A 25,484-nucleotide genomic window follows, 5' to 3' on the forward strand; every position below is an offset into this window, starting at 1 on the left:
TCTCATTGTGTGTGTGTGTGTGTGTGTGTGTGTGTGTGTGTGTGTGTGTGTGTGTGTAAATGATTTTATAACTGCCGGGTCAAAAATGACCCTAAGACAATCTTTGTACCCTGGTGGTGTACAGCTTTCATGGAAATATGAACAAAGACGATGTTTCACTTTTTCTAATGTTGAGGTCAGCTTAGGAAAAGTCAACAAATTTCAAGTTGAAAAAATATAATTTAGGGGGTTTTCTCTGCTGTTAAACATGGTGGCGGGTCATTTTTGACTCAGACAACACAAGGGTTAAGTCTTGTGTAATTGGTCAGATGATCGATGTAATTGGTCAGGTGTTCTGGGTCCATATGGGTTAAGAGAAGGACCGGGAACCAGAAGGACGAAGCTCTACCCTCTCTCTTTGCAAGTTACGGGCAAGTCTATGGGCCAAATGTCCCCTCCCCTTCCGAAATTCTAAAGTTGCTAACACCTGCAAAATCGTGATTTGTCCAAAGAACCCAAAATAATGATGTTAGTTATCTCACGCATCCTGATCTACAGTATCATTTATATTGACGTGGTCTGTCTAGAAGAGATTAGTGAGTGATTGATCAATTCATTTAGCGAAAACCGAGGTAAAAATGAAATGTAACGGCGCAAAAGAGGGGGGAAAACTACAACCACAGACGGTGTATAAACTAGCATAATGAAGAGAGAGAGAGAGAGTGTGTGTGTGTGGTTGCGCGCATCTAACCTTCCCCAGCTGCTTGAGGAAGATGAGATGTCTCTCTTCAAACAGAGCGGGCTCCTGGTTCTCAAAAGTCCCTGGGAACCCAAACCCTCTGGTCCTGTTGGGCACCATGTCACTCTCCACCAGCAACTCATAGTCTGGGACAGGAGACAGGACGGAACACAATCAATACCAAGACCTTCTGTAAATCAACTAAACAAAAATAATAATATGCTATCCAAAATGACCCATCGCCTATTTTCAGTATAAGTAGTCCATGCGAGAATCGAACCCACAATCCTAATGTTGCCAGCACCATGGTTCAACACACTGAGCCATTGGAACATCATTAGGTTTTAGTAAAATGACCAGAATTACATCTTTGTCTGTCGGCAGAGCAGTAGAAAGACAAGAGGGCTACTGACCAGGAGTGAAGAGGCTGTTGAGGTCTCTGATGACAGCTCTGAAGGAAGGTCGGATGGACGGCTCATAGTCCATACAGCTGTTGATGAGATTGGCCAGCTCTGTCCACTTCGGAGCAGGTAGCTGGTGGCGGTCCTCATAGAACAGGCGTTTCTACAGAGGGAGATAATAAAGATCAGAACGAGTACACAATGTTGGCATTAAATATTATCCGCTATGTCCCTTCTCCTTGTCCTCATGGAACAGGTATTTCTAGCAAGGAAAATACCTTGAAGACATATATGCCAAAACATGTTGGTTTCAATAATAGATTTATTCATTATACACATTTTCAGACGACCACATAAACTATGGCCCTCAAAACATAACACAACAGAGGAACAAAACCCTACACAGCTCAAAAGCTTTTCATTTCCTACCTTTTATTTGATTTCCTGCTTGTGAACCACCTTGATATTTCGGTGTAATTTACAGTGTGCTATACAAACAATGCTACAGAAACAGGAGATAGGCTCCTGCCCTATGGGCCATTCTGGCTCGGACATGGCTTTCAAACTAAATGAACTATCATTGCTGTGATTAATATGAATTGCCCAACAACAACACCTCCCCCAGTCTTTACCTTGGAGCAGTCCAGTGTGCTGAGTGGTTTGTCTCCTCCACTACAGATCTCCCACAGGGTTGTGCCGAAGGCCCACTTATCCGTGGCCAGAGTCAGGTGTCTAGGCACCTCTATACACTCTGGAGGCACCCAGGGGATACGCTCCACCAAGACTAGAGGTTATAAAGAAGAAGGAGGAGGATGAGTTTCCCTGTGACAATGGACTATAAAGTAGTCAGCTTTACCCTACTGTTCTTCGGGTGAGGGTTGAGAGGGAGCGAGGAGTGGGTTGAGAATGCATCGGAGAGAGAAGAACTGTACATGTTCAAGGATATGTTTTTCTTTCGTTTTTATCATTGCCACTGTGCAATAGCCACAAAAATAGCCGACATTACTTAAAGAAAAGTGCTTTGAAAAATGTCTGGAGTTTCTACCTTTGCAAGCTTTCTGCATGGTTAACACTTTTTGATTTATTTCCTAGTATCTCCTCTTGGTGGAGGAGAGAGGAGGGGTGGCGAATAGAGGAGTGTCCTCTAACAATGCAGTATTTGTTTCCATTGAAATATTTTATACGCGGTGAATACATTGGATCAACACTGCCTTAGGAAGACCTGTTTGGTTTCTTAGTATATCTATGTAATAACTGATACAAGAGCTGGTGCTCACCATCTTTGGGCAGGACAGTGATGCTGATTCCAGGGTCACTCAGTTTGATGAAGGGAGGGTTCCCAGTCTTCTTGTCCTCCTCTCGGATCAACAGGACGTTCTTGGCACACACGTTTCCATGGATCAGGTTCTTATCCTCCTGTTACACAAAGAATATGACAGACAGTTTTGTGGCAGATTGCAAATAAAAGTAATACCATTATGGTGCTATATACACACACACACACACACACAGTTGTATTTTATATGTTTTATTGGACAGAAAGGAGAGAGAAAGGGGGAAAGATAGGAGTGTGCATACAGTAGACCAGGGTTTCCTAAACTCGGTCCTCAAGGAGCGCACGTAAAATTTTTGCCCTAGCACTACACAGCTGATTGAAATAGTGAACTAATCGTCAAGCTTCACAGTGGACTGTGGGTCAGATTCGAACCCACGTCAACGCTGGTATGTGTGTTGTAGGCAGCGGCACAGACTGCTAGACCACCCAGGTCACATAGCGGACACTTTGAGCCGAAGCGATTTACAGTGATTGCATACATTTTTTGTGTGTGAACCCCGGAGGTCCTTCTAGCAGATGATGATTAGGGTCTTACTAGGTCATTGTTTGCACCTATGTGGTGTATGTGGCAATGAAACTTTTTAAAATGTGTTACTGTACAACTGATTGATTGGTCTTACCAGGTAATGCATAGCCCAGGCTAGCTGCTTGGCCACCTCTAGCTTCCAGGTGATGTTCACAGAGCTCTTATTCTTCTTCAGGTATGTATCCAGGGACCCAAACTTCACATACTCCTGCACCATCATGTCTGAAAAGCAAAGGATTATAATTCAATAATCACAGCTGTACTACCGCAGCACAATACCAGTGATACGTGCCAAATTGCACAAAAAAGGGACTTCAAACTGCCATAGAACTCCATATTGCCACGATGAGGGCAAGCCATTTCCAAGCTTCTATGGTTAATAAGGACTGTTGGGTAAAAGCATCCAATCTCCATCTCTATCTACCCACAGGGATGCTGGCCCATGTTGACTCCAATGCTTCCCACAGTTGTGTCAAGTTGGTTGGATGTCCTTTGGGTGGTGGACCATTAACACACACGGGAAACTGTTAATCGTGAAAAACCTAGCAGCTGTAAACTTCTTGACTCAAACCGGTGCGCCTGTTACCTACTACCATACAAAGGCACTTAAATCTTTTGTCTTGCCCATTCCCCCTCTGAATTGCACACATACACAATCCACGTCTCAAATGTCTCAAGGCTTAAAACGCCTTCTTTAACCTGTCTCCTCCCCTTCATCTATACTGATTGAAGTGGAGTTAACAAGCGACATCAATAACGGATATAGATTTCACCTGGTCGGTCGATGTCATGGAAAAAGCAGGTGTTCTTAATGTTTTGTACAGTCGTGGCCAAAAGTTTTGAGAATGACACAAATATTAACTTTCACAAAGTTTGCTGCCTCAATGTCTTTAGATATTTTTGCCAGATGTTACTATGGAATACTGAAGTATAATTACAAGCATTTCATAAGTGTCAAAGGCTTTTATTGGCGGTTACATGAAGTTGATGCAGAGTCAATATTTGCAGTGTTGACCCTTCTTTTTCAAGACCTCTGCAAACCGCCCTGGCATGCTGTCAATTAACTTCTGGACCACATCCTGACTGATGGCAGCCCATTCTTGCATAATCAATACTTGGAGTTTGTCAGAATTTGTGGGTTTTTGTTTGTCCACCCGCCTCTTGAGGATTGACCACAAGTTCTCAATGGGATTAAGGTCTGGGGATTTTCCTGTTTTGCTCCCCGACCCACTTAGTTATCACTTTTGCCTTATGGCAAGGTGCTCCATCATGCTGGAAAAGGCATTGTTCGTCACCAAACTGTTCCTGGATGGTTGGGAGAAGTTGTTCTCGGAGGATGTGTTGGTACCATTCTTTATTCATGGCTGTGTTTTTAGGCAAAATTGTGAGTGAGCCCACTCCCTTGGCTGAGAAGCAACCCCACACATGAATGGTCTCAGGATGCTTTACTGTTGGCATGACACAGGACTGATGGTAGCGCTCACCTTGTCCTCTCCGGACAAGCTTTTTTCCGGATGCCCCAAACAATCGGAAAAGGGATTCATCAGAGAAAATGACTTTACCCCAGTCCTCAGCAGTCCAATCCCTGTACCTTTTGCAGAATATCAGTCTGTCCCTGATGTTTTTCCTGGAGAGAAGTGGCTTCTTTGCTGCCCTTCTTGACACCAGGCCATCCTCCAAAAGTCTTCGCCTCACTGTGTTTGCAGATGCACTCACACCTGCCTGCTGCCATTCCTGAGCAAGCTCTGTACTGGTGGTGCCCCGATCCCGCAGCTGAATCAACTTTAGGAGACGGTCCTGGCACTTGGACTTTCTTGGGCGCCCTGAAGCCTTCTTCACAACAATTGAACCACTCTCCTTGAAGTTCTTGATGATCCGATAAATGGTTGATTTAGGTGCACTCTTACTGGCAGCAATATCCTTGCCTGTGAAGCCCTTTTTGTGCAAAGCAATGATGACGGCACGTGTTTCCTTCCAGGTAACCATGGTTGACAGAGGAAGAACAATGATTCCAAGCACCACCCTCCTTTTGAAGCTTCCAGTCTGTTATTCGAACTCAATCAGCATGACAGAGTGATCCAGCCTTGTTCTCGTCAACACTCACACCTGTGTTAACGAGAGAATCACTGAAATGCAGGGCTGAAATGCAGGGCTGAAATGCAGTGGAAATGTTTTTGGGGGATTCAGTTCAATTGCATGGCTAAGAGGGACTTGGCAATTAATTGCAATTCATCTGATCACTCTTCATAACATTCTGGAGTATATGCCAATTCCCATCATACAAACTGAGGCAGCAGACTGAAAATTAATATTTGTGTCATTCAACTTTTGGCCACGATTGTACACTCAGTTTATAGTGGCCTACAGACACTTATTGTACACCTTGTATATGTGGAAGAGTTTCTTATGCCACATAATGTGGAAAAGGCCATCCTTTCTATCCTTAGGTTTTAAGTATTAATGTCACATGCCCAAGTACAGTGAACTGCCTTTCTTGCAAGCACTAAACCCAACAATGCAGTAATCAATAACAATGTAATACTAAAGAAGGTAAGTGTTCCTAATGTTTTGTACACTCATTGTATAGAGCAAGGCCTGCTTTATATGCTGAGCCAGCACTTGATGCACTAGCTGGCTGCTCCAGTCATTACATCATAGGATTAACCCAGGGCATCAGCCCGTTCAGTAGTCACAGGTCACAGCTACTGTAAGCCTTTTAGTCCAGACAGACAGTGTGGTGACCAATGCTGGCCCTGATGCTAACCCACAGAGAACACAGGCCATATGGCCAGGCTCATGTTCATTAGGCACCAAATGGAAGAAAACTGACAAAAAAGGGAGGGACTACCTGGACTTGTCCAATACGAAACACATTTGTGTTCTGTTACGTAATGAACATGACCCTGTTATGTTTAATCCTGCGTCAGCAGGACTCCATTAGAAAAACACCCTTATCCCATCATAATAGACACCTTCACTGATCCTCAGACAGACGACACTGACTGCAGAGACAGACAAAGGTCAACATTGTTGTAGAGAGGGCAGGGAGGTAGGGAGAGTTCAGGGGCTATGGTTGGGAGGGAGAGGTAGGCTATCAGAGGAAAAGGCGGGAGGAACAGTATAACTGAATTGTGGGATGTCACTTACTTTCCTCCCCGCAGACACACACGCCATAGTTGAGGAGCATGTGCTTATGGGACAGCTGGCTCATCATACTGGCGGCTTCAAAGAAAGACTGGTGACAGACACATTTGAAAATGCAAACATAGCAAATGAACAAATACCATTGGCAAAACAACGTTTTCTTGTCCCTTTCAACAGTGGTGGAAAAACTACCCAATTGTCATACTTGAGTAAAAGTAAAGATACTTGAGTAAAAGTGAAAGTCGCCCAGTAAAATACAACTTGAGTAAAAGTCTAAAAGTATTTGGTTTTAAATATACATAAGTATCAAATGTAAATGGAATTGCTAAAATATACTTAAGTACCAAAAGTAAAATTAAAAATCATTTCAAATGACAAACCAGTCTGCACAATATTCTTTTTTTCTTTAGCCAGGGGCACACTCAGACATAATTTGCTAAATGAAGCATGTGTGTGTTAGTGAGTCCACCAGATCAGAGGCAGTAGGGATGACCAGGGATGTTCTCTTGACAAGTGTGTGAATTGGACAATTTTCCTGTCCAAGTGTAACGAGTACTTTTGCGTGTCAGGGCAAATGCACTGAGTAAAAAGTCCTTTATTTTCTTTAAGAATGTAGTGAAGTAAAAGTAGGCAAAAATATAAACAGTAAAGTACAGACACCAAAAAAAACGACTTACAGTTGAAGTTTACATACACCTTAGCCAAATACATTTAAACTCAGTTTTTCACAATTCCTGACATTTAATCCTAGTAAAAAAAATCCCTGTTATAGGTCAGTTAGGATCACCACTTTATTTTAAGAATGAGAAATGTCAGAATAATAGTAGAGAGAATGATTTATTTCAGCTTTTATTCTTTCATCACATTTCCAGTGGGTCAACAGTTTACAAACTCTCAATTAGTATTTGGTAGCATTGCCTTTAAATTGTTTAACTTGGGTCAAACGTTTAGGGTAGCCTTCCACAAGCTTCCCACAATAAGTTGGGTGAATTTTGGCCCATTCCTCCTGACAGAGCTGGTGTAACTGAGTCAGGATTGTAGTCCTCCTTGCTAGCATACGGTTTTTCAGTTCTGCCCACACATTCTCTATGGGATTGAGGTCAGAGCTTTGTGATGGCCACTCCAATACCTTGACTTTGTTGTCCTTAAGACATCTTGCCACAACTCTGGAAGTATGCTTGGTGTTATTGTCCATTTGGAAGACCCATTTGTGACCAAGCTTTAACTTCCTGACTGACGTCTTGAGATGTTGCTTCAATATATCCACATACATTTTCTGCCTCATGATGCCATCTATTTTGTGAAGTGCATTAGTCCCTCCTGCAGCAAAGCACCCCCACAACATGATGCTGCCACTCCCGTGCTTCACGGTTGGGATAGTGTTCTTCGGCTTGCAAGCCTCCCCCCTTTTCCTCCAAACATAACGATGGTCATTATGGCCAAACAGTTCTATTTTGGTTTTATCAGACCAGAGGACATTTCTCCAAGAAGTACAATCTTTGTCCCCATGTGCAGTTGCAAACCGTAGTATAGCTTTTTTATGGAGCAGTGGCTTCTTCCTTGCTGAGTGGTCTTTCAGGTTATGTCGATACAGGGCTCGTTTTACTGTGGATATAAATACTTTTGTACCTGTTTCCTCCAGCATCTTCACAAGGTCCTTTGCTGTTGTTCTGGGATTGATTTGCACTTTTCGCACCAAAGTACGTTCATCTCTAGGAGAAAGAACGCGTCTCCTTCCTGAGTGGTATAATGGCTGAGTGGTCCCATGGTGTTTATACTTGCGTACCATTATTTGTAAAGATGAACTTGGTACCTTCAGGCGTTTGGAAATTGCTCCCATGGATGAACCAGTTTTTGCTGAGGTCTTGGCTGATTTCTTTAGATTTTCCCATGATGTCAAGCAAAGAGATACATCCACAGCAATGAAATACATCCATAGGTACACCTCCAACTGACTCAAATTATGTCAATTAGCCTATCAGAAGCTTCTAAAGCCATTACATAATTTTCTGGAATTTTCCAAGCTGTTTAAAGGCACAGTCAACTTAGTGTATGAAAACGTTTGACATACTGGAATTGTGATACAGTGAATTATAAGTGAAATAATCTGTCATGTACAAAGTAGATGTCCTAACCGACTTGCCAAAACTATAGTTTGTGAACAAGACATTTGTGGAGTTTTAATGTCTCCAACCTAAGTGTATGTAAACTTCCGACTTCAACTGTAAGTAGTACTTGAAAGTATTTTTACTTAAGTACTTTACACCACTGCTTTCAAAAACGGATGCAGACTTGTATTCAAGTCAAATAAAGACTAGCTCCTTAACACCACAGCTCTCTTAGGGTCAAATCCTAACTTGGATTTAAATCGAATTTTCCCTTTTTCATGCATTGATTTCAATCAAAGACCAAGTTAGGATTAATATCTTACTGATGTGAGAATCATTTTCTTAACTAACCTCGGAATAGTTGCGATGGGCCTTGTCCAGGATCTTGACGATGACGTCCATCTGGTGAATCTCTCCATAGTCCCCAAGCTCCTTCCTCACGCCACAGAAGATCTTAGTAAACGTTCCCTGACCCAGACTATCTTTCTGTAACACACAGGGAACACAATCAATTCCCTGGTGCTTAAGTGGCAGGTCTGTCACTGCCCCCAATCACCTCTTCAGAAGTATTTTTTGTGTGTGTGTGTGTGTGTGTGTGTGTGTGTGTGTGTGTGTGTGTGTGTGTGTGTGTGTGTGTGTGTGTGTGTGTGTACAGAACCCAGTGGCCTCAGCTCTCAACCTAATTGACCAGAGCTATTCATTTTAGTAATGAGTGAGGAGGAATACAGATGGGTAGAAAAAAGAGTGATTGAGAGAGGTATCTTACGATGACAAGGTCCTCCTTGCGTATCTTGTGGAACACCATCTGGCTAATGTGTCTGTGGAGGGAGGGGGAGGGAGGTACCTCAGCGCCCTGGTTACCCCTGCAGACCAACAGGTTAGACTTGTCTGCAGGAAGATGGGACAGAGATGAACATGTAGAGTTAGGGGTATATAAAAAGATTGTCTTCGTCTCCCCCGTAACTCCTGTGAATGTAGGGTAGAACGCAGCTAGTGAGGTACATACATTTTGTTTTTGTATGTGAGTCAAGACCGGAAGGGGGACAAGAGGTTCGAGACCGAGCCAAGACCGGAAAAATGCAAGTCCAATTCAAGACCAAATGTCCCCAATCACATTTTGACTTAATGGGTGGGACCGTTTTTTACAAAAACGTATGGAAACAGGTCACGGCGCAATAGCGAGCAGTAGTTTTCCCACAGTCTAGCTAGCTTTTGTTGTCGGCTAGTTTGCAGCGGTTGCAGCAGGTATCAAAGACGATGTTGTTGCTAATTTGTTAGCTTCTTCCTTTCAAGAATAACTTTCAACAAGAAGTTTCAAATGATCATCATCTGGTGAGTGGAACTGTGTTTTTTATTGCAGCACTTGCAGTTGTTAGCCATCTCTTTGAAAATAACTTCTGTGTGTGAAACATTGTTGCATTCAAAGTGGACCCGACAGCATTTTAGCAACATGAAATCTTATTAGAATCTGTTCATATAAATCGCACTTTGGAAAGTATTCAGTATTAGGGTCGTTGTCCTGTTGGAAGGTGAACCTTCGCCCCAGTCTGAGGTCCTGAGTGCTCTGGAGCAGGTTTTCATCAACGATCTCTCTGTACTTTGCTGCATTCATCTTTCCCTCGATCCGTGTGTCATGTTTTCTTTTGAAGGATAGTGCATTATTTGTTTATTAAACTACTGTGAGAATATAGATCGAGAGTCAAGTGTAGCTGGGGAGCCAGCCCAAACGTTTACCCAAATTGCTAACATTGGCCAATGAAATCAAGTAGGACAGTTTATGTTATTGTTATAAACACAAAAACACAGCTATGACCCCTTGTCGCCCCTTATCCCCTGACCTCTCACCTTTAGCCTTTGGCGGGCAGCACTTGGTGAACTTGAAGATGTGTCCGTCAGAGCGCAGCGCCTCCTTCTGGTAGCAGTGGAGCAGCTCCCTTACAGAGCTGAAGCTCTTCTTAGCCCCAGAGAGGATGTACTCTCCCTGGTCGGTCTTCACTATCTGGCCGTGCTTATACTCCACCTGGCTGTCACTCTGCTTCAGAGAAGAAAGGTGGAACAGGTTAAAGATAGATACATACAGAGACAGACACACACTTTTGACAGTAAGGTTATATAATGTACACATGAGGAGAAAAGCTACCATAAGTCTGTTCTGGACTAAACATGGATAGTTCTAGTTTTAAAAGTTAGAGCAGTGGGTCAGGGGACTCTGGGGACACTCAATCCATCAGGTCACACAGCACCAGTATCATGCATTGTACTCACCCCCACTACAAAGGTCAGGAAGTATTTGTTGTAGTCCTTAGGGCTGCTGCGGAGGATGTACAGACCCTTATGATTCCCAGACCGTCGCAGCTTACTGACAGCAAACTCCACCCTGAGTACAGAGATGGAGAGGACAGATGGGTTGAGTCATGGTCGTGTGTGTGTGTGTGTGTGTGTGTGCGCGCGCACATACACGTGACTTACGAAACTGGGCCGTGACAGTAGCTCTGAATGGCCTCCAGCAGCTTAGGGGGCGCCGTCTCTTTACACAGGTAGTGGTGGGCGTCTGCTATTAGCCGGTAGTAGCCATCCACCAAAGACACAAAGGACAGAGCCTCGGAAAGGGAATGGAACTCCAGCTCCTGTGTAGTAGGAGAGAGAGAGAGAGACAGTTAAAGGAGGAAAAGAGGGTTGGGTCAGTACTCTGACATGCTTTTGTACGGAAAAGGCATTGTTGTTCCTTTGAGACAGATATGAACCAGCAGCCTGACAAGGCCAACGTAATTAAATCAGGTCAACACTAGGGCTGTTGTGGTAACCGTATTACCACCACACTGGGTAGCTGCAGGAACAGGTTTGGAGAGCTCGTGGCATACAGCGTTTGGGCGAAATATCGACTGTCCCCCAACGTGAGGCTTTATGCTCCTCAAACAGTGGTTGATGTGTGGAGTGAAATAACTGGAGTAGCCAGCATGACTGAAGAAAAAAATAATGAAGAAGAAAATGTGGGAAAGCAGCCTCCATTCACTATTCAAGTGCACACAGATGACATGTATTTTTTCTACCCGTTCGATAATTGGCCGTTCTAAATCAAAACTAATTTTACATACGAGTAAATACAATATTAGATTGAGAATTGTCCAGGGCCAGCATTATGGGCAGGCCCCTCGCTGTACCTCCTTGCCCATCCAAATAAAATATTGAAATATTGATCATATATTTGACCGAGACGAGTGCCCACAGAAAGACACGGAAATCTCAGATAAAGCATCCGAGCGAGTGAAACGGTGCCCCTCTGTCTCAGTACGTGTAGACCATGGATCTGATGCTGTCTGGACAAAAGGAGTATAGCATGTCATACTTTTTCTGTCCAGACAGAATCAGATACATGGGCTACATATAGTAAGAGAGGGGCGCTGTTTCGCTCGCAAGTTTCAGCAGAGAGGCGAAGCGAGAGGGTTCCCTCTTGCAAAAATCTTTTCTGAATAAGCCCAATGCGTTTCTATGGGCATACTATAATATGCAGACCTAAGATTGTCGCCTGCATTTCCGCCTTTGGGACAACGACTCGCATCGCTAGGGTGGAGACATGCGCATTTAATCATTATATACAGATCTCTGGTTTCAGCCACTTTGGAATTAGAAAGGACAGTTTATGGGTGCATAGTGTTCAGATGCTGACTTCCTCTAAAGTAAATTGACGTTTGCCAAAATTCGATCATTATTCCTGTCTAAATAAAATCATTCAAAATACTTTATCAGAGAGCTTGACTTAGCCACAGAGGATCATAATCTTCTTTAACACAAAATAGCTGTGTGTTGTTATAGGCCTACCGCTGCATCGTAGGCTCCCTGAGTTTCACGACCTAATTTCTTTAGCCGCGTATCAATGTGTCCATACGGCAAAGACTGATGCTCCTGCATTAGCTGAATTTTAACTTTTAGATTTATATCATTTTAATTCAGATGATGATTAACCACGTGACAATAATTTTGGGAAACAATAATATTATTGAAATGAAATTGTTCCACGAAAATGCACATATGAAAATAATCATAACTGGCACGTAGATACAGTAGGTAGAAATGTTAGGAGAAATTGTAAGCTTCCCTAAACTTGAAAGTCACACGCTGCTTATGGTCTTCATTATAACACCCAATAACAAAATTAACGCACACAGGAGGTCCCGTTAAGAAAAAAAACGGTCCCTCCTATAGAAATCAAATGCCGCCCAACTGATTCGTTCTGGTGCCGGCCCTGGAATAGTCCGATGGGTGAAAATATGATCACTTGACGATCACAGCGTGTGCAGCCTGAGACAAAGAACAGAGCGCAACTTTTTTCCGGCTACTTTCTCAAAATCATCAATAGCCTATAGTTGCACTATGAAGCCCATATACGTTCTGATTTGTAAGACGTTCTAAGACTTGTGTCATTCACAACTAAAGTCGTTAGCCTATGGGACCGGTTTCAAATGATCACTTTTATGCTCAACATGGCCGCTTCGGAATGGGAAAAATATCCTTCACATTTTATCTAGCCAACTTCAGTTATATTCTTCTTACTATAAAATCATAGATTTGGCACGGGACATAACCATATCATGTCTGCTAAATGAACAAGCCTACGGCATGGCGCATAGCAAGATAACATACAGTAGGCCAACTCATATTCTGTTCTTCTGAAACACATTTTCTTCATATTATGTTCCTTTAGACCTGCCTAAAATAATACATTTATTGTGATGGTGTATATCACATTGATTTATTAGAAATGGTTTTAAATATGTAAATGTTCCAAGTGCGCAGATCAGCAGCTTGTATGCATGGAGGCCTGGAAATGCTGAATGTGTTTGTTAATTAACGGTAAATTACCGTAAGATCAGAAGTTTTTTTTGCATGATAATAACTGTCTGACAAAATGTAATGACCACCACAGTCCTAGTCAACACCCACAAGGCTGTGTGGCCCAACGGTATTCCAGGGCACATTCTCAGAGCATGCGCAGAACAGCTGAAAGGGATTTTCACGGTAATTTCCAACCTCTCCTTGTGCCAGTCTGTAATCCCCATGTTTCAAGATGACCACCATCATTCCTGGTCCCAAGAACTCTAAGGCTTCATGCCACAATGACTACCGCCATGCAGAACACACATCTGTAATCATGAAGTGCTTTAAGAGGCTGATTATGGCACACATCAACACCCTCATCCCAGACACCCTAGAGCCACTCCAATTTACATACCGCCCCAACGGATCCATAGACCGCCCCAACGGATCCATAGACTATACAATCTCAATTGCACTTCACACGGCCCTAACCCACCTAGATAAGAGGAACACCCATGTGAGAATGCTGTTCATTGACTCCAGCTCTGCGTTGAACACCATTGTCCCTTCCAAGCTCGTCACCAAGCTTAGGACACAGGAACACTGGAACACCTCCCTCTGTAACTGGATCCTGGACTTCCTGACGGGCCGATCCCAGGTGGTGAGGGTAGGCAACGCCACCTCCGCCATGCTGACCCTCAACACCGGGGCCCCACAGGGGTGTGTGCTTAGTCCCCGCTGTACTTCCTGTGCACCCATGACTGCGTGGCCACGCACGACTCCAACACCATCATCAAGTTTGCTGACGTCACGATGGTGGGACAGGGAGGAGGTCAGTGACCTGGCAGTGTGGTGCCGGAACAACAACCTCTCCCTCAACGTCAGTAAGACCAAGGAGCTGATTGTGGATTACAGAAAACAGGGGGGCGAGGACGCCCCCATCCACATCGACGGGGCTGCAGTGGAGCAGGTCGAGAGCGTCAAGTTCCTGTGTCCAAATCACTAAGGACTTAAAATGGTCCACACACACGCACACAGTCCTGAAGAAGGCGCGACTGCACCTCTTCCCCCTTATGAGGTAGAAAAGGTTTGGCAGGGACCCTCAAATCCTCAAAAAGTCCTACAGCTGTACTATCGAGAGCATCTTGACTGGCTACATCACTGCTTGGTATGGCAATAGCACTGCCCTCGATCACATGGAACTACAGAGGGTGGTGCGGACAGCCCAGTACATCGATGGGGCTTAGCTCCCAGCCATCCAGGACCTCTATATCAGGTGGTGTGAAATCGTTAAAAAAGACTCCGGCCACCCAAGCCATAGACCGTTTTCTCTGCTTCTGCACCGCAAGTAGTACCGGTGCATCAAGTCTGACACCAAGAGGCTACTGGAACAGCTTCTATCCCCAATCTATAAGACTGCTAAATAGCTAACTAAATAGCTAACAAAATGGCTAAACAGAATTAGCCCATGTATTTTATTTTTGCACTGTCTCTACGCATTTGCTCACACACGCACATAATCCTTAAGAGTCTGTTGACGCACCCATGCGTCAATCTAAGGAACATAAAAAAATCCCATCAAAATCCGTCAGTTTAAGCTAGAGATACATTTTTCTTGCCCTATGTGGGCCTTCCGCATCTACGGTGGAAGGTGATCAAGCACAGCAGTGTTCGTCAGAAATCGGTCTTCTCACAAAAAAAGTCTGTAGCATCCAAACTAATATGACCACTCAAAGGGAATATGAGACTCTCACGAACACGGTGGTGATCTCCGTTTTACTCTACGACCCCCACAAGTGTCACAGGGATCATCTGAAGGTATCCCAAGTATGGAGGTAGGTTTGTATCAACAACAATAAGGGGGTAAAAGTGTCAAAAATAAAAAATCCTGCGCATTCTTATACATCTCCTATATAGGACAGACACTTCAAAACCTTATTACTAATGATTTATTTATTGACTGTCTCTGCCATTTATGAATGCGTTATTCAATGCGTTTCTATGGGCTGAAATAGCAAAGACCAAATTCAATATTTTTGAGCCACACATGACCAAAAGTATGTGGACCACTGCTCGTCGAAAATCACATTCCAAAATCATGGGCATTAATATGGGGGTGGTCCCCCCCTTAGCTGCTATAACAGCCTCCACTATTCTGGGAAGGCTTTCCACTAGATGTTGGAACATTGCTGCGGGGACTTGCTTCCATTCAGCCACAAGAACATTAGTGACGTCGGGCACTGATGTTGGGCGATTAGGCCTGGCTCGCAGTCGGTGCTCCAATTCATCCCAAAGGTGTTTGATGGGGTTGAGGTCAGGGCTCTGTGCAGGCCAGTCAAGTTTTTCCACACCAATCTCGACAAGCAATTTCTGTATGGATCTCGCTATTTGTGCATGGGGCATTATCATGCTGAAACAGGAAAGGGCGTTCCCCAAAATGTTGCCACCATGTTGGAAGTACAGAACCGTCTAGAATGTCATTGTATGCTGTAGCGTTAAGATGCATCTTCACTGGAACTAAGGGGCCTAGCCCGAACCATGAAAAACAGCTCTAGCCCATTACTCGTCCTCCACCAAATTTTATGCATTCGGGCAGGTAGCGTTCTCCTGGCATCCACCAAACCCAGATTCGTCCGTCGGACTGCCAGATGGTGAAGTGTGATTCATCACTCCAGAGAATGCGTTTCCACTGCTCCAGAGTTCAATGGTGGCAAGCTTTACACCACTCCAGCAGACGCTTGGCCTTGCGCATGGTGATCTTAGGCTTGTGTGCAGCTGCTCAGCCATGGAAACTCATTTCATGAAGCTCCCGACGAACAGTTATTGTGCTGATGTTGCTTCCAGAGGCAATTTGGAACTCGGTAGTGAGTGTTGCAACCGAGGACAGACGATTTTTACACGCTTCAGCACTTGGCAGTCCATTTCTGTGAGCTTGTGTGGTCTACCACTTTGCGCCTGAGCCGCTGTTGCTCCTAAACATTTCCACTTCACAATAACAGCACTTAGTTGACTGAGACAGTTCTAGTAGGGCAGAAATTTGACAAACTGCCTTGTTGGAAAGGTGGCATCCTATGACGGTGCCACGTTGAAAGTCACTGAGCTCTTCAATAAGGCCATTATACCGCCAATGTTTGTCTATGGAGATTGCATGGCTGTGTGCACGATTGTATACACCTGTCAGCAACGGATGTGGCTGAAATAGTCAAATCTACTAATTTGAATGGGTGGCCACATACACTATATATACAAAAGTATGTACCTCTATCGCTCCAGTATCCCTGCACATTGTAAATATGATACTGGAACGGAGTGACCCTGTATGTAGTATGCTTACTTACTCGTGCTCTTCTTATTTTCATTTCTTGTGTATTTTTGTTCTACCTTGTTATTTTTTAGTATTACATTGTTATTGATTACTGCATTGTTGGGTTTAGTGCTTGCAAGAAAGGCAGTTCACTGTACTTGGGCATGTGACATTAATACTTAAAACCTAAGGATAGAAAGGATGGCCTTTTCCACATTCTGTGGCATAAGAAACTCTTCCACACATACAAGGTATACAAGTTGCTGTAGGGTACTAAACAGCAAGAAACGTCCTCTCACTGTCAACTGCGTTTATTTTCAGCAAACTTAACATGTGTAAATATTTGTATGAGCATAACAAGATTCAACCTGAACAGTTCCACAGACATGTGACTAACAGAGATGGCAGGTGTGATGTTCGGATCCTGTGTAGGTGTTGTTAAACGTGGTCTGCCACCGCAAGGACTATCAGCTGTCCGTCCTGTCTCCCTGTAGCGCTGTCTAAGGCGTCTCACAGTATGGACATTGCAATTTATTGCCCTGGCCACATCTGCAGTCCTCATGCCACCTTGCAGCATGCCTAAGCCACGTTCACGCAGATGAGCAGGGACCCTGGGCATCTTTCTTTTGGTGTTTTTCAGAGTCAGTAGAAAGGCCTCTTTAGTGTCCTAAGTTTTCATAACTGTGACCTTAATTGCCTACCGTCTGTAAACTGTTAGTGTCTTAACGACTGTTCCACAGGTGCATATTCATTAATTGTTTATGGTTCATTGAACAAGCATGGGAAACAGTATTTAAACCCTTTACGATGAAGATCTGTGAAGTTATTTGGATTTTTACGAATTATCTTTTAAGGACAGGGTCCTGAAAAAGGGACATTTCTTTTTTTGCTGAGTTTATAACCTGAGTGTACAAATCTTTCCATGACATAGACCGACCACGTGAAAACTATGATCTGTTATTGATGTCACTTGTTAAATCCACTTCAAATCAGTGTATAGGAAAGGGAGGGGACAGATTAGAGAAGGATTTTTAAGCCTCGAGTTAATTGAGACATGGATTGTGTATTAGTGCCATTTAGAGGGTGAATGGAAAAGACAAAAGATTAAAAGTGCCTTTGAACGGGGTAGGGTAGTAGGTGCCAGGCACACCAGTTTGTGTCAAGAACTGCAACACTGCTGGGTTTTTCCCACATACAACAGTTTCCCGTGTGCATCAAGAATGGTCCAAAGGACATCCTGCCAACTTGGCAACTGTGGGAATCATTTGAGTCAACATGGGCCATCATCCCTGTGGAATGCTTTCGACACCTTGTAGAGTCCATGCCCCAACGAATTGAAGATGTTCTGAGGGCAAAGGGGGGGGGGGGTTTGCAACTCAATATTAGGAAGGTGTTCTTAATGTTTTGTACACTCAGTGTATATCGGGAATAGGGCCATTATCATTTCAGATAAAGCAGGTGTTCTTGTCCCTCTGAGTTAGGTTAGCAGGGTGGTCGTACCAGAGTCTGATGGTCCTGTCTGTTGATGGTGACGATACGACTCTCGATAGCGCCGCCCTTGTTGGCCTGCTTAATGCTGATGTCTATAACCTCAGGGAAATCACAGTACGTCTGGAAACCCTGAGAGAGATCGGGAGAGAGAGATGGCGAGAAAGAGAAGTCACATACAGTAGCAGCAATCCTGAATGCACAACATTCAAAAGCCGTTCCTTCCGCTTACTCTCTATGAAACTATTGCATGAGACAATTGAAACACATAACTAATCATAGCCATTTTGTGGTCGTTTCAGCACGGCATATGCTGTTTCCAAGAAGAGAAGGATAGAGAAGAGAAAGAAAAGACAATAAGAGGACAAGAAACGAGAAGAGAAAGTGAATGATACTTCTCCCTACCTTTTCTATCTCTATATCCTTCCCCTGGGACCACTGAATTCCATTGTTACCCGTGACGACGATGGTGACCTCTCCAGCCGAGGGCTCTGTGACCCGGAAGCACTCGGAGTAGAGAGCTGGCAGCAGCATCTCCAGATTTGCCAGGTATTTGAGCTTGAGGTCGCGAGCGGTGGCATTACACTGGCAGAACTGCTGGATGAACTTCTTGAAGCGATGGCGGATCCTCTTCCGGGTCACAAAGTGGTACTCCTGGATACGGGCACGTATGTCCTTGGGCAGGAATGACTTATAGCTGTGGGGGGAGACAGAATGGGATTGGTTTAGTTACAATTGGATGTATTACATACTAGTATCAATTACAGCAAAGAGCCACATTATGTGATACAATTTCATGATTTAAGAAAGGACATATTAGCAACTAACAGAAATGAATATATATTTTAAATACATGGGCTGGGTTGGATTGGAGGGAGGTGTGGTGTGATGAAGTGAGAAAAGGAGGCCAGGGTGAGTACAGACACTGTGTATCATGAAATATTTAATGACATGGGTTTATTATGTTCTGTAAAGGATGTCATGGACACGTTTTCAATACTGATAATCTCACACACGCTAAGAGTTTATATGTTCATGGATTTGCAGGACCAGTGCCTTCAGAAAATACTCATACTTTACTTATTCCACATTTTGTTGTGTTAAAGCCTGAATTCAAAATTGATTTAATATATTTTTGTTCTCTTACCCATCTACACACAATACCCCATAATGACAAAGTGAAAACATGTTTTTAGAAGTATTTGCACATTTATTGAAAATTAAATACAGAACTCTTACATTTACATAAATATTAACACTCCTGAGTCAATTTGTTAGAAGCACCTTTGGCAGTGATTACAGCTGTAAGTCTAAGAGCTTTGCATACCTGGATTGTACAATATTTGCCCACTATTATTTTTTAAATTCTTCAAGCTTTGTCAAGTCGGTTGATGATCATTGCTTGACAGTCTTGCCACTCAGGAGGTCATCTTGGTAAGCAACTCCAGTGTATATTTGGCCTTGTGTTTTAGGTACCTGTCCTGCTGAAAGGTTAATTTGTCTGCCAATTTCTGTTGGAAAGCAGTCAACCAGGTTTTCCTATAGGATTTTGCCTGTGCTTAGCTCTACTCCATTTATTTAATTTTTCATCAACAACAAAAAGTCCCAACCCTTACCAATGACAAGCATGCCCATAACATGATGCAGCCACCACTATGCTTGAAAATATGAAGAGTGGTACTCAGTGATGTGTTGTGTTGGATTTGCCCAAAACATTAGGACATAGTTTAATAAATTGCCACAGTTTTACTTTAGGAATATTTTTATTCTGTACAGGCTTCCTTCTTTTCACTCTGTCATTTAGGTTAGTATTGTGGAGTGACTACAATGTTGTTGACCGATCGTCAGTTTTCTCCTATCAATAACTGTTTTAAAGTCACCACTGGCCTCATGGTGAAATCCCTGAGTGGTTTCCTTCCTCCGTCGGCAACTGAGTTAGGAAGGACGCCTTTATCTTTATATTGACTGGGTGTGTTGATACACTATCCAAAGTGTAATTAATAACTTCACCAAATTCAATGTCTGTTTTTTTTATTTTTGCCCATCTACCAATAGGTACCCTTCTTTGCGAGGCATTGGAATATCTCTCTGGTCTTTGTGGTTGGAGCTTCTGTTTGAAATTCACTGCTTGATTGAGGGACCGTACAGATAATTGTATGTGTGGAGTACAGAGATGAGGTAGTCACAAAAAAATCATGTTAAACACTATTTAGTCCATGCAACTTATGTGACTTAAGCAAATGTTCACTCCTGAACTTATTTAGGCTTGCCATAAAAAAGGGGATGAATACTTGACTCAATCCATTTCAGCTTTTCATATGTAATTCATTTGAAAAAAAAATTGTAAAAATGTAAAAACATAATTCCGCTTGGTCATTTGCTGAATGCATGGACAGCAAGGTTATTCTTCTAAAAAGTGAAAATTGGAAAATTAGCTGCACCTCTTGAATTTTGAGTTATTTGACAGTGTCACAGAAACTGCAGAATAGGCTCTTTCAGATACTATGTAGAAATCAAAATGTTTTACCTGCATGCAATGCTCCTTTCCCTGCATTTGTCAATTACAAGATGCACCCATCTCTTCATGTACAATTTGAGTACCGACAGGCCTAAAATTGTCACTCATCAGATTATTGTCAATTTAATATTGTCTATAGGCTAACTCTTATTATGTGTGAAATTAGTTTTGGTGTAGTTTCGATGGGCCGGCTGTGCAGGCTGACTGGCATTGTTTGTTTCCTGCTCATCAACTTGGATATAGTCAAGGATATGTTTTGCATTATTCTAAAGGCCTACTGCAACATATAGCATGTTTTCATTTCCTGTACAATAAAACAGTACCATAACAGCTTATTTTTACAAACTAAAACATAAGTGAGAATGTATCAACCTGCAAGGTACGTGGTCAAATTATTAACATAAGCCAGCACTGATAAATAGGCATAATAAACTCATCACACTATCACTGTTCTAAATTAAATCAACCTCTTCATCCTCATGATTCAGTTAGGCCTAATTTAAATTTGATTGTGAAGTAACTTGCACAATTATTGCCCATTCATTAATTTGTCATTCATTCAGTGAGAGAGACACACATTAGCGCCTGGCTAGGTACCAACGCCCTAGAGCACATTGTCTTGGCGGAAAGAATTGAGAATAAGTGTGAGAATTTTTTTTGAATATATATATTTTTTTTTTAAACTGGTAAAAAGGCTCTAAATACTTTTCTGTTTGTGATTTCAAAATTCTGACAAATGTGCAGTGTAAAATACAAACATTTAGGAAAAGTCAGGCAAGGAACAGGACATTGCGTTTTTTGGGGGGGGGGGGGTTTCTTTTAATATACAGTACAAAATCAAACGTCAGAGGCCGTTGGCCTATGGCGGTTCTAGTGTTAAGAGAATAAAATTCAAATATTTGAAATTACCATTTATATTGTTTAGGAACAAAACTCAAAGATATCATTTCAGATCCGGTTGGTATTTCACCTATTTTCACACAGATCTGAGGTATGTGGCCACCGGGCGAGATCCAACCTGGGATCCAAGGGGTTAACTACAAAATGTTGGTCGGATCTCGGGGTAATTGGGTAGATCCGAAGACCTCTAGAAGAGAGGGAGCGCCGTCATTATACCATATGCCATGTGCCAAAACATGCAAGTTATATTTAAACCTAACTGTGAAGTGTTCACCCAGTACATTCCTCTCTTACAGCAACACCTAAGGGGAAGAGTTGCAGGGGAGAGGGGTGCAACTGAATAAGCCAATTGGAAGCTAGGGATTTAGGGATGATTAGGTGGCCAGGAAGGAAATACAAATGTCAGGTTAGCATTTTAGCCAGGACACAGGGTTAACATCCATATTTCTTTAGTGACCACAGGGGATGCTACGCATTCCACCTGGTTTGACCGTTGTGAACGCCTCTTTGTGACCAAACGTTTTCAGTTCAGTTTCCTATACATTTTTCTTTGCTTTGAGGTTCATTATGCTCCGTCTTCCTCCGGTGTACTCGCCTGGTGTCGTTGAAGATGTCCACAGGAGCCTGGCTGCTCTCCTTAGCCATCCTCATCATATCCAACACAGCCATGCCAAGACACTCCTCCTGGGCCTCATGGTTTACCGGGATACTGACCCAGCCATCCACAAAGTCACTGCGCCACTGAGGGAGGGAGGGAGGGAGGTACAAGCAAGAAAGGAAGAAGTGGCAGAGGAAGTAAATAGGCAGGGAGATACAGGGTACCGGTGGCATAAGGTGAAAACAGAAAAGGGAAATAAGGGAAAGAGAGAAGAGAAAGAAAAAAAAAGGGAGAGATAACGTTAACATGATATGAGAGAGGACAAACGGCAGACAGACCATCTGATTAGGCACAAAGCAGTTGTTAAAAGCCTCAAATCTGTAGTTATACAGCCCTATCAGTATCATGCCTCTCTCTGTCCCCAAGGGCCCTCACGGTTATTAAAACCATGGCCAGTACAGTTTCACTTTCTAAATTCTCTGTGGATAACATCAACTAAAACCACAACAGACATCGGCCTCGACTAGATAACTAATGCATTAACCAGACGGAACATCGAGGAACATCACCCAACTTTCAAAGCTACGTGGAAACCAAGTACCTCAGTTCTCAGAATGTGTACTAAAGAGTCAACACCCCTTTCCTTACAGCAACACAGGGCCTAACTTGTCCTAAACTACTGTCGGAAAGTGACTAATTGACTTGAGCATGTTATAGTCTGTTTATAATCATATAAGTATCCTAGCAATAGTGAATAACATGTTATGGGTTTGATAGATGCCCTGAGACAGAATGTTTCCATAAAGGGTGAGATAAGAGTCAAATGGTAGAGATAATAGATTGCGAGCTACTGCCCTGTAACACTGTCTTATGGCTTCACTGTTTTATATCATCATGCTCTCTCAATGATTTGCATCATGGTATCCATGAATATATTGCTTATTCTCAAATAGCCCTCTGTGTATGAGAGGATAATTAACAATGGACTGCGGCAAGGTGCAAGAATGTATACTCCCTACTGATAAGACGACCGGGAGATGCGTGGAAGAGTACCAAAGGTTCTGGACTCGGGCTGGGATGATGACACCACCTGCCTAGCCAGAGATTCATTGTACATCCTAGACTCAGGAGGGGGAGGGCTTGTCCGGGAAAACAGAGGTGATCAATATATGTGCTGAGATTCTGTAACTTGTCTTGTGCAGCTGTATGACCCAGTGTGGTTTAATAAATCTAGCTTTCTTTGGAGTCCGACTGGAATTTGTACCAGAAACTTAGAACCTAACAATTGGCGTTGTCGGTAGGATTCACCACGATTTACAGTTAAACTAAAGAGTCTGAATCAGTGGAAGAGGAGCCGGCACACAAAATCGAGATAGGAACTTTGCCTATAACCGTTCCACTCATTCTGACATCTTGTGGGGGGGTCGTAGGCAGAATAGGAATTTTTGGAAATGGACTTCGAAAGCCTGGATTTATTCAGCAGTCCCACTGTTTTGACATCGTGGATGATTGTCATTTTTTAGGTTTGTGGCCTAGATGACTATTTTCATTTGAGCGTCCTCTACTGGATGACTATGTAATTTGAAGTCTGAGGCTTAGATCAGGTGTTCACAAACTTTTTCCACTCGGGGCCCCGCTTCCAGCATTGGGGAACATCCCGGGCCCCCCCCCACCACCACATCTATTTCTATTGAGACAAGCTCTGTTCATGACACAACTGTTCATACCCTTCTTGTTGATGGAGAGAATTTTGCATGTTTAAAGCTTATTTCCTGCAATTCTACACATTTTGTCATGGGGGCAAAGAGATTTTTACACCTTTAAAGCAAATTCTATTGCAATTCTACACATTGCCATGTCTAATGTGTATTCATGTGAATAAATTACAACAATATCTATGGGCTAAAAAAACAAAAATAAATAAATGATAGCTGACATGGGTTAGTTGTTCTGGACATTTCTGACAAGTTATAAATAGCTCTGTAAGGTATGCCATTGACTAGCATGACAAGAGGAACTGATGATGCACTACCCAATTTCAAAATGTCCCCTTGTGCATTCTACTATTACAACTTTCAAGAGTACATTCAAAGCCGGAATGAGTCTCCCCTGCCGACCCCCCCCCCCCCCCCCAATTTGTAAGGGATCTGTGTGTATTGGCTGTGGAGATACTGTAAGTCAGGAGGTTGGTTTGTGGTCTATTGGAGCTAATAATAGAGACCGATTGTGTAGCAAAAAAATGACTTGTGTTGTCAACAACAGTGATACTTGAGGAGTGACACTGGTATAAAGACCTTATGTCTCCTGGATTCTCCATTTGTAAATTTGCAGACGCTTCAGTGTCGTTCTCAACACAAGATATCAGGTCCAGTGACAAATTTATTAAGGACGTATACTGTAACTACTGGGTGAGAACATCTAAACACCTTAGATACCGTCGGGAGGCAGAGAAATAATAACCATTGAAATGGCATCTGTGGGTTCTGACACTTCTGTAAAAGGGGGAATAGAAGAGGAAACATTTTGTAAATTCATGGGTGTGTAACGGCCATCGTTAGAGAAAGACCAAGGTGCAGCGGAGGATGTGTTCATCTTGAACTAATTTTAATACAAAAGAGAACACTACAAAATTTAACAAAAGACGACAGCAAAACAGTACTGTTAGGAAATACTCTTAACAGAATACAATCACCCACAAAACCCTAAAGGAAAACCAGGCTACTTATGTGTGACTCCCAATCAGCAACAACAAACTACAGCTGTGCCTGATTGGGAGCCACACACGGCCCAAAACAAAGAAATACAAAAGCATAGAAAAATGAACATAGAACGCCCACCCAATGTAACACCCTGGCCTAACCAAAATAAAGAACAAAAACCCCTCTCTATGGCCAGGGCGTTACAGGGTGTGATGAAAGAAGCACGCAAAGAATCTACCAATTCGGTATGGGGAAAATTGTGCAAATTGGATACAATTGGTCAGCATTTCCCTGCTGACTGAAAATTCCAATCAAATAAGAGATGTGGTGGTATGGCACAATGACGTCAAGGACAAATCGCAAGCTCAATATACACGCATTTTGATGGCGTTGTTTTATCAACAGTAAGGTAGAAACAATAAAGCTCAAATTAAAGATATAGAGAGTCAGCTTGTGCAGGCGACTGACAAGTATGAGGCGACTAGAGAAAGATCTTGAGTCAACAGAACCAGGACCTCGAAAACTCTGGAAAATAATACAAATCAAACATAGTAGTCCCAGACTGGAAACCATAGAGAGGTGAGCCTGGTTCGTACCCATAAAGTTGCAATTATTTATTATCCCGGGCAAGTACTCCCAGAGGGAGGAAACCTCATACCGCCAGATGGCCAGCCTATAACACGAGTACTGGGGAATTGCATTGCATAATGAAAGAATTTAAATTGGGTCAGGAATTCGTCAGCTTCATTAGAAAACGGGGTTGAATTTTTGGTTTCCATGCGGGCGCTTATGATCCCATTGTCTGCTCTCTCCTGCCTAGAGCAATTTTGGTACAACTCCTGGCACTTCATCAAAACCCTGCTTGGTCTTACAGCCGCGAGGCATGTGATCCAACAACCTCACATGTAGCGGTGGAAGGATTCTTAACC

General features: G+C 43.0%; 1 protein-coding gene across 3 annotated transcripts in view; it reads right to left on the bottom strand.

Moving 5' to 3' along the window:
- LOC115159121 (tyrosine-protein kinase JAK2) overlaps window positions 1–25,484 on the bottom strand; it is an 87,075-nt gene that overhangs the window by 6,156 nt on the left and 55,435 nt on the right. For 2 of the 3 annotated variants that reach the window (XM_029708556.1, XM_029708557.1), the window contains 14 exons: window positions 21,854–21,999; window positions 18,246–18,537; window positions 17,853–17,972; window positions 10,703–10,860; window positions 10,499–10,610; window positions 10,079–10,268; window positions 9,000–9,121; window positions 8,585–8,719; window positions 6,129–6,216; window positions 3,076–3,203; window positions 2,397–2,535; window positions 1,752–1,903; window positions 1,132–1,282; window positions 731–864 (listed from right to left, as the gene is read on the bottom strand). In XM_029708556.1, coding sequence (XP_029564416.1) covers window positions 731–864; window positions 1,132–1,282; window positions 1,752–1,903; window positions 2,397–2,535; window positions 3,076–3,203; window positions 6,129–6,216; window positions 8,585–8,719; window positions 9,000–9,121; window positions 10,079–10,268; window positions 10,499–10,610; window positions 10,703–10,860; window positions 17,853–17,972; window positions 18,246–18,537; window positions 21,854–21,999 — 2,067 coding nt within the window. The remainder of the gene's footprint in view (window positions 1–730; window positions 865–1,131; window positions 1,283–1,751; window positions 1,904–2,396; window positions 2,536–3,075; window positions 3,204–6,128; window positions 6,217–8,584; window positions 8,720–8,999; window positions 9,122–10,078; window positions 10,269–10,498; window positions 10,611–10,702; window positions 10,861–17,852; window positions 17,973–18,245; window positions 18,538–21,853; window positions 22,000–25,484) is intronic. The other variant, XM_029708558.1, reaches the window with a different exon arrangement.

Source organism: Salmo trutta, chromosome 23, assembly GCF_901001165.1.
Source record: "Salmo trutta chromosome 23, fSalTru1.1, whole genome shotgun sequence".
NCBI lineage: Eukaryota > Metazoa > Chordata > Actinopteri > Salmoniformes > Salmonidae > Salmo > Salmo trutta.